General features: G+C 35.4%; 1 protein-coding gene across 3 annotated transcripts in view; it reads right to left on the bottom strand.

The window, feature by feature from the left end:
• Positions 1 to 17,334, bottom strand: part of LOC106461087 (tyrosine-protein kinase JAK2-like) — a 195,096-nt gene that overhangs the window by 91,710 nt on the left and 86,052 nt on the right. For all 3 annotated transcript variants that reach the window (XM_013920877.2, XM_022387962.1, XM_022387963.1), the window contains 2 exons: positions 16,731 to 17,032; positions 10,145 to 10,392 (listed from right to left, as the gene is read on the bottom strand). In XM_013920877.2, coding sequence (XP_013776331.1) covers positions 10,145 to 10,392; positions 16,731 to 17,032 — 550 coding nt within the window. The remainder of the gene's footprint in view (positions 1 to 10,144; positions 10,393 to 16,730; positions 17,033 to 17,334) is intronic.

The following is a 17,334-nucleotide window of genomic DNA, read 5'->3' as shown; positions in this document are numbered from 1 at the left end:
TAGTATACTAAAACACAGCCAAGACAGGTCACTTTGTAAAGACTAAAAGTGAGTTTTATATTTTTGGATACAGTAACATGAGAGCACGTGAGCCATGTCATTGTAGCTTCTGTAATGCTAGCCAGGCATGGCTGAAAGATCAATATAATAAAAATAATAAATATATATAAATGTATTAAATTATGATGTTTAAGCTATTTAGTCTAAACATTTATGTTTTCATGTTATAATATGTAGTCATTTTGAACAAAAAAGTATAATTTATATTTATTTCCTTTTTTTTTTAACGTGGTTACGAGATCGGCCAAATCGACCAAACCCATATAGAGAATTGTCACTGAAAATAACACATGAAATATAAAGTTTTTTTCCTTAAGAAACTTTTGATAAATATCTGGACATTATAAGGATTTTGTGTATGAAGTTTGAAAATTTTCTGATGTATTTTTAATCTTAAAATGAAAATTACTTTGCATGATGGATGGGCATCATGCTAAAAGAAAAAAAGGCATGAGAAAAACATTGCTTTATAAATCTTAAGACTTAATAAAAACATTTGATGCTTTGCATATGAAAGCATTGCAATGTTTACTGATAATCTGCCAAATTTTGTTAACATATGCTTACTAATTTAAAAGTTATAGAATGAAAACTATAACCCCAAACTATAAACCCAAAATGGTTATGAGGTCAGTCCCAGGGACACATACCAAGCCTAATGTTACATATTAACCAACCAACACACAAAATTTAACATGTGCCTGGTGGCAAATGCTAAATAAAACTTATGTTGGGCACTCAAAATGTAAAAGGATGTGCCAGTCTAGAAATAATATCTCCCATAAATTGCCTTATACTATTAAAACAACACTGTCATTTCTAATCAGTATTCTGAATATATACCAAGAGTTCATATTTTCGAGCTACACATATGTGACTTCATAACCCTAAACTATTACAGATGCAGGTTTTATTTTGATCATATTTTCCTTTAGCTTGTAAATTTCTACTAAGTTACCAAACAAACCATTATCTGACCTGGATTCAAATCTATTCAAGGTATATGAAAACATTTGTTGCAATTTACAGGCCATTTGCCATGTTAACTAACTCATCTTGGCCAATTTTAGTTATTAAAGTCATGAAAAGGCATTTATATCTTGCTTATAAGCATTTGCTTTCAAACTTGTCTCTCTATCCATAAATAAATATATATACACACAGACACACATATATTTCAATTATTATTATTATTATCAATATTATATTTATAATAATTAATTGGCCTACATTTTATCCAGACATAGACAGACCTAGATTACAGTAAATGGCAATATATCAATGCAGGTGTCTCCCAAATGCCCAAACCTCACATCCTTGTCATGGGAGATGAAAACAGAACAAAGCAGGATACTGCTGGGTTTTGGTGAAGTATACTAGTGAGTTTTTAACTCACTGGGTCACTTAGCCAGCCGTGAAGGCCATCCTGGTTCACCTGAAAACATTACTGGCTAACATGGCAATGGCATGGATGATAGGGCTCTTTCGCTTTGATCAGCAACCTAAGAAAACAAAACTCTGATGTAAAACCTGCATCCATGCAATGACCTACGGTGTGGTAGGTTTATGCACCAAGAAAGCAATTGACAACATGGATGTGAGAGTGAGTTTGGACATTGCAAGCATTACTTAAACCACTTTATCAATGCAGGTAACAGCAACAAAAACAAACCCAAGCACAAAGTTATATAGGTCATGTGGTGATGGGCAAGTGGAAACATAAGCAGATGACAGATGTAGCTGGGAACTCCTAGCCACAGACCTACACATTGACAGTTTGGAAGTGATGATCGTCTTGACATAGACTGAGGTAGATATGGCACTTGTATCCTTCTCAGATGACACAGCACCATTTTATAAGGACTACACTGTTCTTCCCATTTGGGGATAAAGAACTGAAAATAATCCTAAAAAGAAAATCCTACCTCTTTTGAACGTGTCAGGCATCAGCACCTGATTGGTCATACACATCAGTGGTCAAAATAAGATGAAGAGAACAAAACTGAGATTCAGTACAGGGATCATATGGCCTTTACAGGATATATCAGACAGACCTGAGAGAAGAACAGCAGTCATTTTCAAGGAATTACCCAATATGACATAAACATAGCTGCACTGAGTAAAACAAGATTTGCAGATGAATCCCACCTTGAAGAAGTTAGATTAAACATTCTACTTGAAAGGCAAACCTATAGATGAGCAATGTACATCGGGTATAGGTTTTGCCATAAAAAACATCTTTAGTTTGTAAGCTAGAAATGTTACCCAAATGAACACATGAAAGACTCATGATTTTGAGACAATGTGTTCAGAAAGGACACCATACCACATTCATCAATGCTTATGCTCGAACAACAGAAAATATTGATGAAGAAAAAGGACAATTCTATTGTCCCCTAATTGGTGTTCTCAATTCATTAACAAGAAACAACAAGATCTTATTACTGGGTGACATTAGTGCTTGTGTGAGATCTGATGATGAAACCTGGAACAGAGTTACAGGAAAACAAGGCACTGGCAAAGTGAGCTTCAATGGTGAATTGCACCTGTCTCTTTTTGCTCAATACAATCTAATCATTACAAAAACCTTTCAAGGGTAAATAAATACAAAGCTACAGGGATACATCCTCTCTCCAAACAGTGGCACATACTGGAATATGTAATAACAAACATAAAGACATTTATGATATCAATCACACCTGATTGCTAAGAGGCACAGATTGCTGATCAGATCACTGACTCATAAGGAGCAACCTGTACATTACCATCAAGACAAAATGCCACAGAGAGAGAAGAAACAAATAACCTAATATGATTAAAGCATCAAATGTCAAAGAGGAAACTACTAAAAAAGAATTTCAAAACAGATTCACAAGTTCTGTCCCAGAAATAAAACCAAGTTTTTCCTTAACAAGAGTTGTAAGCTGCATGAAGCACCTAGAGACACTGTTTATCACACAAAAGCTGATATTCTTGGGTTTGAGTCACAACAATGCCATGATTAGTTGGACAAAAATGATCAGGAAATAACAAAATTCTCAAAATCTATGCTTGATGCTCATCTTGCCTACTTAAATGTTAAAATGTCAAAAAACAACTTACAACAGTCTTCAAACAGCCAGAAAGTCATAATTATGGAAAATAAAAACACAATGTGAAAAAGCAAAGCAAAATAATTGAAAAGGGCTGCTGACTCGCATAGCTCTTTAAAAGGTTAAGTCATATATATGGCCGCAAATCAAATGGCACAACTCCAGTAAGTACAACAAACACTGAAGCACTGCTCACAGATAAAGTGTGACATCCTTAAATGCTGGAGTGAACACTTCAGTATAGTTCTATATCAATAATCTACAATATCCCAAGAAGCCCTGAATGACCTGCCCCAACATGAGGATGAAGAGTATTTTGTAGTGCCACCTATGATGGGGTAAGTGACTACAGTGACAAAGCAAACATTACAAGGAAAGGCCTCTGGGACAGAAGATATACTGGCTGAGATATACATATACAGTGGTGACTATTTGAAAAAACAATTAACATCACTCTTAACAAGTATATGAGACTTAGAAACTGTGCCACAACAATTCAAAGATGCCTCAATAGTACACCTAAATAAAATTAAGGGTGAAGGTACAACCTGTGACAATAACTGAGGTATATCACTCCTTTCTATTGCAAGAAATATCTTAACTCAAGTCATTCTCAATCAATTCATATAATACCTAGAGTAAAATTTTTTTCTTCAGTCAAAATGTGGTTACAGATCCTGTAGAGGAACTGCAGGCATGATTTTCAGTGCTCACTGACTAGAAGAAAAGTGCAAAGGACAACAGTAAGATTTATACAGTGTTTGATAACCTAACCAAAGCTTTTGACAGTGTTAATTGTGAGGGCCTAAGAAGCATCTTGCACAAACTAGGATGCCCAGGTAAACTAATCAGCATTGTACACTCTTTCCACAACAACATGATAGCAAATGTAATAAGAAATGGCGACTCTTCGGACCCTTTTACCATCATGAATTGTATAAAGCAAGGATATGTACTGGCCTCTACACGATTTTTACTTGTCTTCTCTACCACTCTTTGGGATACTTTTAAGATGATAGCATATACATAGAGTTTCGATCAGATGAAATTGAAAATACTCTGTACAGAAAACAATGTAGCATTACACATCATTTGATAGATTAATATTTCATCTTTCTATTAGTTATAAATGATATAAAATGTTAGAAATGATTATTGACAATTTGTGAAAGAGAAGATGTGACCGGTGGGTACATCAAGTAGGTTTGGTTTTCTAGTTTATGACTTTGTAAACAAATACAATTGAAGGTTATAAAAATTAGACTTTGCCTTAGTAACATCAGTATTATAATAAGCAATTTATGTTAAATTTCATACTTCTCAGAGGGGTGGTAAATAAATAAGAGAAGAGAGAAGATCTAGAAAACAAATGTTACAAGTTTCATACTAGCAGAGACTGATAATTTTAAAAATATTCCTTTATAAAACTGAGAACTTAAAACTTAAGAAATGTTAAGATTTGATTTATCAACTACATTTTAATTCCAAGTTTATTCATATAAATTAATAATAAAGTAGTTTAATTAAATTTTGAATTCAACTCTGTAAAAGGTGCACTTTGATCTACCTATAGCAGGAGGGTTATTACAAAATTCTAAATATTATAAAATATTTAGTACATACAAAGTTATGCATAAAGAATTAATTAACAACAAGGATTGTTTAAGCAAAAATAAGTTCGATGTTTTATGATTGACAAAATACTTCATACTTATTTAAATATGCAAAGTTTTACACAGTTAGTCAAATTGATGTGTCTAAATACCCTCAATTATTAGTTTACCATTTATGGATAAATATTCATTAGTTATTAAGAATCAGTTGACACAGGTTATCCAATGGGTATACCAACAGATACACTTGAGGTTTATGTTTAAACCTGATTGTTACCTAATTTCTTTCTTTAAATTTGAGAACCAAATTCCATGTTTGGAGAGACCAGCGAGTAGCTCTGACTCAGAGATGCTAGTGAGTTCCCTCTCAATAATAACTCCCCTTGAGGAATTCAAGGTAGTGTGAGGAATAATCTCAATTGGTATATCCCCAATACATTTTTAATTTAAGAGAAGTTTAATCATGTGGTTGTAATGTTTTGACCAACAGATTCCTAATCTTAATTTCTTAACTGACTTCGGAGAGCTGACAAGTCCCTCTAAGCCCTATTAGATGAAAAGTGCAACATCATGGATAGACTTTTTGGAAGAACAGTGTAAGATCAAAAATCAAAGTAAAGGAAGCAATGGAGGTCATGATGAAACTTTTAAATTGTGGTCATTACCCGCAATTATGTTGTTGTTGTTTTTTTGAAAATCCATAACAAAAAGAGAAAGATTCAGTATCCACTGAACTCATTCACCATGGAGTCCTCTATGGGGAGATACCACACTGTAAACTAGGACAGTGTAACCACAGTAGGGTTTCATGGGCACTATACCAAAACACCAGCATCAGGCATAATGTCGACAACAAACACTAAGGATGTCTGATAATAGTACTCAGTTGATCCTATCCATATAGGACCAACTGACTGATCACTGGGGGACCACCCCAAAACCACCCATCTAAAGAAATTCAAGGTCAAAGTGGTGTGTCACAGACACCACTCAAGCACTAGGATCCTCTACTCCCCTTCACAGGTTGCCACATACAGCTAAAACATGGGTGAATGTTTGGATCCTGGAGAAGATAAACTATACAGAGAGAATCTTCTCTGGGAAGTTTTCGAACCACATACATAAATCCATGTCAAGGGTAATTTGACAACTGTCCAACTATGTGATCTTGTAAAAGAAAAAAAAACATACATTTTCATCAGTGTTACATACAAATTTACCATGATTTGTTTTACTTAAAAGATAGTAAGGCAACTGTACTGTTTTAACATCAATAAGTTTAAAATACAATAAAAAGCTAATTTATGCTATCATTCTACTTTACGAGAAAAACATTTACAGTAACATCATTCATATGACTGAGGTACTTCAAAAAACAAACAAACTGAAATTGCTGGTCAAAAACATGTTGAGTGAGGAAAGTGCTTGAGGGTACATGTCCAACAAATATTTACAAAACTATGATTCAATTTAGACATAGGTGACAGCTACTAAATTTCTTATATAAATATCAGGTTTATCACAAATTGCTCAAGTAGCAATTCAGTTGCATATGCATGGTTCTCTTCCAAGAATTATATAAAACATATTGCAAGATGGTTACACGGTTGTTTATTCCTATGCTATTACACTAAGAAAACCTATTGATTTCATTGGACAATCAAATACCATAAAGGTTCTGGAAACTAACAGAAAAAAATATTCATTTTTATATTGATAGTTTCCTTGCCAAATCATAAAAGGTAATTGTTGGATTTCTCCATCCCATTTTGTCAATTTTCTTTTCATTCTGAATATTAATTATTATTCTCAAACTAGCAGCATGCATTCTATATTCAAAACTAAAATTGTGATGAAACTCAAAGTAAAAATGCTTTCTAAATGATATTACTTTTTGCACACTTGTACTTCCAAAGTTTACTCTAGACCTAGTTATAACAGAAGCTTCCTTTACTCAATATATAGCAAACTGGTAAGCTATTTTAATATTTCATTTCTACTTCTATACTTATCATACTTTTTAGTGTGGAAAAAAGCTAATTCTAAAATGTTACTAAGTGACAAAGTTTACTGAAGGAAGTTGAGCTGATTATGTGACTCAGTATGGCAACCACTGTGAATGAATGTTTGTGCTAGATTAGTTCAGTAGTGTATTGTAATTTGAAGTGGGTTACAATAACTTAGGTTTTACTGTTTAGTGAATTTCAACCCAAAACTGTATTTATCCATTTGTAGCAAATAATCCTTGTTTGTTTCCAAAAAAAAACAACTAAAAAAACTAATACGCTCCAGAAAAAAATATGAGTGAGGTTGTAGTTTGTGGTTTTCTGTCGCTAGTCATTCAAATTCCATTCAAAGTGCACATGATAACACACGACTTCTCTACTTTTGAGTCATGTTTAATTGTCGTGTTTTTTTCAGTTGTCAATTTGTATTTGTATGCAATGATGTAACCCTTGAGAAAAGCATAATCTGAAGTGTCAGATTTGAATAAAAGCATTTGTTTTTCTGGAGTGTGTTAATCATTTTTGTATAACCATGGTGTCAATCTCTGTTTTGCCTGATATGTAAATTGCACCTACACAATAACCTTGGGATTGATGGATCAGAGATACATATATACTCCCCCAATAATATCTTTTTACGTCATATTTGTCAATTTGCATTCATGATGGACACTTAAATATTAGTACTTTAGGTTATTTGTTTCTTGACCAATGTTAGTGGTTTTGAAGAAAAAATAGAATGGGCCATTTAGTGGAAATGATTATTAGTTTTATGGCACACCAAATGCTGAAAAAAGTGTGAGAATGTTTGGTGATAATAGCTTTATTTCAACTTGAGTAAAAGGACTCCTCCAGCTTAAAATACAAACTACAGCCACGAGGCATCTTGTTCACCAATTGTTCTGCTAACACCTGCAAGTCTTGCAGAAAATCACCTCTTTAAAGTTGTTCTACACTGTCATTGCTTGATCTTCACACCTTTACATGGATGGTGAAAAGACAAGTGCATGTAGTGTATGTCCTTGAAGCAATAGCACTGCTACAAGTGGAGTTATATCAGATAGTAACAGCTCAATAACAAAAATTGTGAAACATTAGCATTTTATGAGAATTTTATGACAGATGTTTCTAGTGTTCTGCTGAATACTTCTGCTTGGATAATTTGATTTTTTAAAACCTTCTATAAATAAATTCTTACCTATGTATATACCATAATGTTCTATCTACTCCCTTACTTTCATCTTTATACTTACTGATTATGTATAAAACTAATCTGTATTATAGTCTACAAGAAAAAGTATTTTTGTATTGGAAAAGATGTATATCATTATCACCAAAAATCACTTCCATTTCATGTTATGATATAAATTAATTTACACTGAGATTATTGGTAAAATCTGGGATATTCACTTTTCATTATGTATGTGAACTTTAAGTTATAATTAACTTTCAGCACAGGCTCGGTCCCTGGGACTGATCTTGTAAGCATTTTGTGCTTGTTATAGTTTTCATGCTATAACTTTTAAATTAGTAAGCAAATGTTAACAAAATTTGGCAGATTATCAGTTAACATTACAATGCTTTCATATGCAAAACATCAAATTTTTTTATTAAGTCTTAAAGTTTGTAAAGCAATGTTTTCTCATTTTGCCTATCTATCATCCAAAGTAATTTTCCTTTTAAGATTAAAAATACTTTTATGCATCAGAAAATTTTCATATTTCACATGTGAAATCTCTATAATGTCCTGATAGTTATCAAACATTTCTTAAGAAAAAACTCTATATTTTATCTGTATTTTGAGTAATTAATCTATGGAAATAAATATAAATTATGCCTCTTTCATTTTAGAATGACAACAAATTATAACACGAAAACATAAATGTGTAGACTAAACTAAGTTAATTCTCATAACATTATACAGTTATATATATATTTTTATTATATTGACCTTTCAGCCATGCCTGGCTAACAATAGAGAAGTTACAACGATGCAGCACATGTGCTCTCATGTTACTGTATCCAATAATACAAAACTGACTTTTTGTCTTTACAAAATAACCTGTCTTGACTGTGTTTTAGTAGACTAGTATTTTGTAAACTACAGTCACATTTCAATTATCATATATGTATATAGATTATTGTTATTTTGAAATAAGTTCTTAAACTTATTTTTCCTAAACATAGAACAGTAAATAAAGAAGTAAAGAAAACAATTATCTCTTCTAGTCACAAACTTTGTACTTTGTTGCTGCTTGATGTAGGTTGCAAAGCCTTTAAAAATTTTGCAAGTGGAGGATATGAAACAAAATATTTTTGTTTAGGTTTTATATATACATTTGAATAAAGAAAAAATCATAAAATACTACATTAATACCATAGAATTCCACTATAATTTATCAATCTTAGTAACTAAGCTATATTTTAGTCTAAAAAAACTATGAAATTTCGAGCAGACTAGAGACACACCCTACCTATTTGAAATATTGGTTCAAAAGAAAGAAATGGTGCCAAGCCTGTTAAAATGGCAGAGAAAGCTACTAAGGGGGCCTTCTGAGCTTACGATTGGTTGTTCATGTCATACATAGAAGTAAGTGTATACAAGTGAGCATTTCCAAAAATGGAAAGAGGTGGGTGGGGTGCCACTGTGTTTGATTTATCAAATAAGCAATATCTTAGCAAATAGAAAAGATAAGACATTCTTATTTTATATTCGAGTTTGTCAATATCGGAGTTTCTAATTCATACAAAACTATAGATTTAATATTTTGACTTCACAAACATCTAATTCGAACCAGTGCTGCATTCAATATACTACATGACACACAAAAATCAATATTTATCTGTGTTTTTTCAATATTTGCTTTTAAATTAAGAAATTGAGTAATGTATAGTACTAAAATTTGCATTATAATCTACAGTTTAATACCAAACTTATCAACATAAATTCTTGAAATAGTAGTTTAATAAATTTTGAATGCGAGTCAACAAATGAGATGCCATGGCCTTTCAATAGTCCTCTACAAGTGTAATATGTTATGATTGGTTCATATTTGTTTGCAATTGGATTGTCCAACAACTGTAAAATAAGAAAAAAGTAACCCACCACACAGAAACTGTCATTGGTAGAAATGATCAGGTGAAACACCAGTTAATCTTAATTAGACATTGGTCACTTAATGTTGTGACCCACCTCTTAGAAAAACCAGCAACCAATAATAATTATTTTGATTTATGCTTTACTGCTCTCTTGCATTGAGAATCAATAACACTCATGCTATGGGCTTAGTTGAACTGGCCAAATTCTTGACACCAAATTGACCTTTATAGTTTCTATACTATAACTTCAAATATATTTTAAGTGTACATCTACCTGCATATAGTCTCTCATACAATGTTTTTTCAGTGTTTTAACTGCAACTTCTCTGTATTCTCCTTCACTTCTTCTCAGGCGTGCATGATACACAACTGTGTACTGACCAGGATGTTCATATTCTTTGTGCAGGGACAGTATCAGAGCATCATGAGGTATACATTGTGCTGAACAATTACACTCTCCTCTAATGGTCATATTTGGATTGCTACTACATTCAGGGCGACATAAAAGCAGATGTGTCTTATCTGTGGAAATACAAAGTTATAATTTTCCTATACTGAAAACGTATTTTCGATAGATAATTACCTCTTCTCACAAGATTAGCTATTCTCTGTCAGTGCTGCTCCCTATATGCAAACGTTTTCTTTACACATGCCACAAGCCTTTTGCCCCCCTATTGGAATTACAAGATTCCAACATGTCTCTCATGCAAACATCATGCATCACCAACTCACCAATAGGAGCATGACATACATACCTCTTCACACAAGATTAGCTAGAATCCCACATTGATAAAGAGGGAAAGTGTGAGGGAAAGACAGAAGTACCCTCCAAAAATATCTAAAGGATACACCTGGAAATGAGAGATTCAGATCCAAAGAAAAGAAGAGGGTAACCACACCACTCCTAAGCCAGGTATACTCTTCACCCAACTGTGGAATGCTTAAAATATCAAGGCGGAAAATGAGAGGAGAAAATGTGGCAGAAAAGTGATCCTAACCACAGAAATATCCTGTAACTCAATCCCACAATGAGAAAGGTGGGTAAACAAAGTCAATTTGGTAAGTCAACTACAATCAAAGCCTGCCCACAGGGTACCGACACCCAAGTGAGGGTAAGATGAGGATCATACCATCTTTACCTCAAACCCAAGAACTGAGAGATTGAGAACCACTCTGATTCCCAGGTATGACATGAGGATTAGCTCTGAGCTATCAGTCTGGGAACTTGACATCCAGTATTGAAAGGATGTCTATCTCATGCAATCAACTCCCTCAACCATGAAACAGGCCAGGACTATCCAAATGGCAATAACATCCCTGTAAAAAGAAAATACGTGGGATAGCCAAGGACAGAACCAGAATAATCCCACGTACCACCACTGTAACCCACAACACAGACAGAGGAAATTGAAGGAGGAAGATAGACAACCCAAAACCTGTGTGAGGATTTATGTTGATTGGTTCCAAAACCTCCCCACGGGGTACCAAAATCAATGCAAAGGTAGGATGAGGGATCCCAAAAGAAGGGGTGAACTGCATTCTAACTCTCACTCCGTTGTCACTGGTTATCACAAATAGCAGGATATCACGTCATCTACACCTGAAGAACACCATCACCCTACTCTGTAACTGAATGGTTATTGTGTGGAACTCCTTCAGCAGGGTGCCTCCATGGTTAAACACCCCAACAGCTTTGAACTAGAAAGTGGTAAGGACTCCCACACTCCACTCAAAGAAAGGAGGGTGACAATGTGGTGGAGAGTCTGGAGGAACATCTTCACCTAAGACAGTGCAATGGGTGAACACAAAACTTTATTTTGAAAGGCAGACCATAAGGAGTTATTCTCTCCAGGCATGGCAGGAATGAGCAGCAATCCCCTTCTGCTTTACCCATGCAGTCCATGAGTGGTATGGTCATGTTTATGAAACGAAATATCATGAAGTCATGCACCTACAAGTGATCTTGTGGAACAAATCATCTCAACGGTGAGCACGAAGCCATGGAAGATAAAGCTCAAGTCAACATGGCTTGACAGTACAGGTTAAAGAATACCTTGTCAGGCACCACTCGCCACAGTGCAAGATCCATGGGATAAAGAAATAGATAAAGGCCCTTGAAAAGAAAGTATGAATAAAAATTAACAGTTAGATTTGCACTGAAGTCTGAAGAACTGCCAAAGGTGGTAGACAAAACCCTGATGAAGAGGAAACCACGATATGATGGAGATAGTAGAGATGAACGTACTGGGTGTGGTCCACATGCCGGACTACAGAATCTCCTCCATTGGATGACAAAGCCGAGAAGCAAGGGAAAAAGTGAGGTGTCAGATCTGATGGGAGGACAACTGGAACAAATTCAAACAAAGATGGGAAATAGAAGGAAGGGAAATAGGAGGAAGCACCATCCTGAGTTACCGAGGTCTTTGGGACAAAAGAATGATCTGAATAAAGGTAGGTAGGTTGATAATGAGTACGAGAAACATTAATAGCAAACAAATCAGATCATCGACATCCACAGGCTAAGAGATGAAGGAAATATGTTTTAAGGGAAAGATGAAACATGGAACACGAGCAAAGTGTTTCAAATAGAGGTAATGTAAGAGAATGGAGGACCACATTAACATTCCAATCCAGAAGGGGAAGTCACCTGGGATGGTGATGTATCCGGAAAGAATGCATGATCATGGTAAGTAAAAACTCTACAGTATCTGGAAAAACAAAAGGTATGGGATAAGGCCACCCCATATTCCAAAAGCAAAGAAACCGAAGACCCACGGTCAAAGAGCCACAATAGGCTGGTCAGCAAGAAATCCCCTAGTTGTAGACCAACAATGGAATACCTTCCACTTGCATTGATACACTTCTATGGAAGATGGAACCAACTAACACTGGTGTGTGAAACAGGATCTTCTCACCAAGGACTAGACAAAAGCCAGGCATGAAGACGCAGAACATGAAGAGTGGGATATAGGACATGTGACTGGGGCTGATGAAGAAGGTAGGGAGAAAGCAGAAGAGGGACAGGAGGGGAGAGGAGCAGTCTTGTAACCATGGACACCAAGGCTGAGCTGGCCAATAAGGAGTAATCAGGAGGACCCAACAGGAGTGGAGTGGATGAAAGAAATCATCCGATGAACTAATCGGATAGGTGGTTACACATAAAGATACTCCTGACTGAAGGCATCGACTGCCAGAGCCTGGGGATGTGGTACAGGCAACCAAAAGAGGAGTACCTTGTTGTTGATGCCTGCAGCAAAGGCATCCACATTGGGAGAACCCCACCAATAGCAAAGATCCCTTAAAAAAGGAAGGGATCTAATTATGACTCTGTGGGATATATCTGGAGGGGGTGAGAAAAACAATTTGTGACCAGATTGAAAGCACCCGGCACATGACATGCAATATAATGAATGTGATGTGCTTGGGCCTAGGATAAGAGATCCAATGTCCAAAAACATAGATCTCTGGATTGGGTGCCTCCTTAGTGGTTGATATGTGCTACCACCATAGATTTATCTGAATGAACCATCACCAGAGAAGAAGGAAGAGATGCAATGCCCACCTGATGTGTGGCTAGAAATTTGAGAACATCAGCAAGCGAAGCACTTTTGTCCACTGACCAATGGCCCTAAGCCTCTTGGTGATTGACCCATTCCCCCCATCCCTGAAGGAATGCCTCTGTGAAAAGATGTAGATCCAGACACAAGGGAAGAAGTGGCATGCCTGCTAATGTATGGGCTTTGTCCCACCAAAGCAGACTGTCTCACAGAGAAAAAAAGAATGGAAATGAGGGGTGGAAAGAGTATCCCAAGCAAGGTTCCATTGATCATGAAGCACCCACTGAAGGAGACCAGTGATGTCATTGATCAACACATCCCCAAAGGTGATAGAACGTCATGAGCAGTAGGTGATGAAACCAAGGGGGCATGGTAAACTAAAAAGTCCATAGAACGAAATCAGACAAAAGCCTGGGCCCGACTGATTTGAGTGTCAAAAAACACCCACAAAATAAAATATATTGATGAGATCTGAAGAAGGACTACTCCAGTTTGATTAGCCAGCCCACCTGAGCAGCCACTAAAGGGAGGTGCTGAGAATGGCTGACTGACTCCAGTTCAGAATGAGCCAGAAGAAACCAGTTGTCCAGGTAAGAGAGAGAAACTTAATCCCAGAGCATAAAGATATCGAGCAAAATGCCTGGACTACTTGACAGAAAACTTAAGAGGCCAAAGCAAACCCAAATGATAGTGCACGAGATTCATAAACCACCCGAGATGGACAAACTAAAGATAAGTGATATACGTATATGGAGGTAAACCTTGGCGAGATCCATTATGGTCATCCATAAAACAGGAGAAAACTCCTACCTCCGGATAAGAAAAGACTCTATGGTAAACCAGGGCAAATGAATGAAGCTGTTGAGATAAATCTGTGATCAGCCTCCAGTCCCCGTTTATTTGTGGGAACAACAAAAGTGGGGAATAAAAACCTATTGAAGGATGTAGAATAGGTTCGAAGACTGATGAGATAGCAATTTACGAACTGCTTCTGACAGATACTGATTGGTCACGGGATTCCAAGAAAAAGGGAAAGAAGGGGGAGAGGAAGCATGGAAGGTGGAGCAAGGAAGGGGATAACAAATCCTTCTGACAAAACCTGAAGAACTCATTGATCCTCGACAAAGGAACCGCCAGTGATAAGAAATTGTGAAGCCAAACTCCCATCGGACCAGAACCCACTCAATGATCACTGGTACTGGTGGCGACTTGAGGTGTGTCATCAAAAAACAAAAATGATGAGAAGACTCACTCCAAGGAGAAGGGACAGGTAAGGGTTGGGAAGGGGAAGGACAGGAAACGGTAACAGCAGGCACATGGGGGCACTGATTGAAACAAATGTACAATAATATTGGTAAAGGTAGATTGTTGTTGGACTGATTCCACCCATGATGCTATTGTTTCTGGGATCATGTCAAAATTATATCACAAAAGAAATGGGGCCATACATAAATCTAAGAAGCTTAGTCAATGGTAAATAGACCTGAGCCAAATCTGCATCATGACCTAAAAGATCCAAACAACAGAGAAACCATGTATGCTAAACCAGAGTCAAAGACAACAAACAAGATAGTGTGGAGGAAAGAAGGGAAAGGAAACCCCTCATGATTTCTGTGGAGAGCCACAGAGAGGAGATGTAAAGAAGAAAGATACAATAAAAGTTATAAGGGTAAGAAACAGGCGAGAGTTATTAGCATGGGTCAGACTGATAGGTGATTCGGGAACCTTGCTCGAAACAGGCAATATGGAACCTAACAATTGTTGGTCCAAAACGAGACAGCCAGCATGACAGTTGGAAAGCGCTAACTGATTTGAAGCCTGCAGAGGTAGGGGAGGATGCTAAACCCATCACTTAATTGCAAGGTAAGTTAATCAGCATGAACCCAAATATCAGGAGAATATCAAAAAGGGTAAGAGGATTGGTCATGTATTAAGGAATGATTTGGCTCATAAGTAATAGGAAAAAGGGATAAAACATCACATACCTGAGAAACAAATTCAAAAAGACTGAGTTAGTTCAAGTGGGAAGCGGGAAGGTATGGTAAAATCAAGAGGCAGAAATAGATGATCCAAGTTCCCATCAGTCTGAACAAGTATTCCCTTTTGGGAGAGTTAGGGGTTGGCCCATGTAACGTTCGATCTTCTGGTGGATAAACAAGGAAAATCCACCGTTGGGTCACCCGCACCCGAGGCCTGAGAAATAACACAAGTCTCTGGTGTGACCACCAAAGTAAGAATAAGAACTTCAAAATTCATTGTGAATAAGAGTTCACTAAATTCAAGTGGTGAAAACGAATAATGCGATGGGAACTAACTGACAGAATTTGTCAAATTGAAGAAAGAGTCATAATGAAAACTAAATAAATTAAAGAAAACCACTTTGAGGAAACTTAAGCAGAACGTGAATCTTTAAACAAACAAAAAGCATGTCCAAACACAAGTGCTGTCAAACGAAAAGTAAAAAGTCAGTAGAGAAGAGTAGAGGGTGTCATATGTGTCATGTCAGCATGCTGTGCTCTTACTGGTAAGGAGGTGATGCATGAAAATATGCATGAGACATGTTGGAATCTTGTAATTCCAATATGGAGGTGCAGAAAGCTTGTGGCATGCAAAAGGAAAAAGTTCGTATATAGATGAGAATAGCTAATCTTGTGAGTTGAGGTATCAAAAACAACTGTATAGTTATTTAGATGTCTTTCTGAATATATTTTAACACTATATGTTAATATTTGTTTTTACCATTTTAATGATTTTCCACTTGATTTGCTATAAATACTTTTCATATGACATCTATCACAAAAACATTTTCTTTGTATTTTGATATTTCATTATAATTGTATTATTTTAAAAACATTTATCAGTTCATTAACCTATATGCTCATCCATATTTCACTGAGTACATTATGTTATGCTGCTCTTTTTCATTTTGGCTAGCCAATTATGGTGGCAAGGTATTTTATTAAATTTCATTTTTAATATGCTGCATTAAGTGAACACAAAAGTTCATGTTTATAAAGTTTAGACAATGTGTCATCTACAATATACATAATCTTTTAATATTATGTTAACATATGAAAGAGAATACAGCTAGATGCCTGATAAATGTTTTTGTCACTTAGAATTTTTAAGCTCTTCTAATGGAAAATACTAGATTAAAGATACATAATTTTTGTCCATGAAATACTTTTATTGAAACATTGAAAAGTCCTTTAGAAGATTTTATATAAAAAAAGACCATAATTAATAAAAACAAATATCTGCAATTTTGAAACATTTCACAAAAAATAAAGAAGCAAAACTCACCATATTCAGAAGGAGGAATGCAATATTTCAACTGTAAATTACTATTATTCTGGCTGTAATGTGCAATCAGCTGAGGAATTGTAGGAAAAGACTCCTTCACATCACTTAAATTATTTATATAGTAGTTTTCATCATAAATTTTTATTTGAAAAGTTTCAGGCCTTCCTTCAGTTTCATTCACATTTTGAGAACAGCAAACATCTAATCTGAATTCCCCATAACAAGATGTACTCTGACGAAGGATAAAACTACCCACTTCACAGTTTCGTTTCTCTTTCAGTTTCTGGTAAGCAAATAATGAGCTATAAAAATCCAATAGAAAAAAAAAAAGAACTTTCTTATATCAATTTTTTTTTCTGATGGAGAGGGATGAAATCAGAAATATTTATTCTTTTTAAAATTAAAATGCTTGTAAAATAATTCTATTTTATAATAAGCAAGACACTTTTAAATACCTAAATTATTTAGCTAAAGTGAACATTTCTTATACAAGTATACAGATGTAAAACATTTCTTTGCATATGTAAATTGGACAATGTACATATATACACCTGGAAGAAAGTTCAGCACCCCCAAATATTTTTCAGGATTGCTTATTGAAAAT

This window comes from Limulus polyphemus, unplaced genomic scaffold (assembly GCF_000517525.1).
Source record: "Limulus polyphemus unplaced genomic scaffold, Limulus_polyphemus-2.1.2 Scaffold895, whole genome shotgun sequence".
NCBI classification, from domain to species: Eukaryota; Metazoa; Arthropoda; class Merostomata; order Xiphosura; family Limulidae; genus Limulus; species Limulus polyphemus.
Note: the sequence above shows the minus strand (reverse complement) of the source record. Positions and strands in the feature narration are given on the sequence as shown.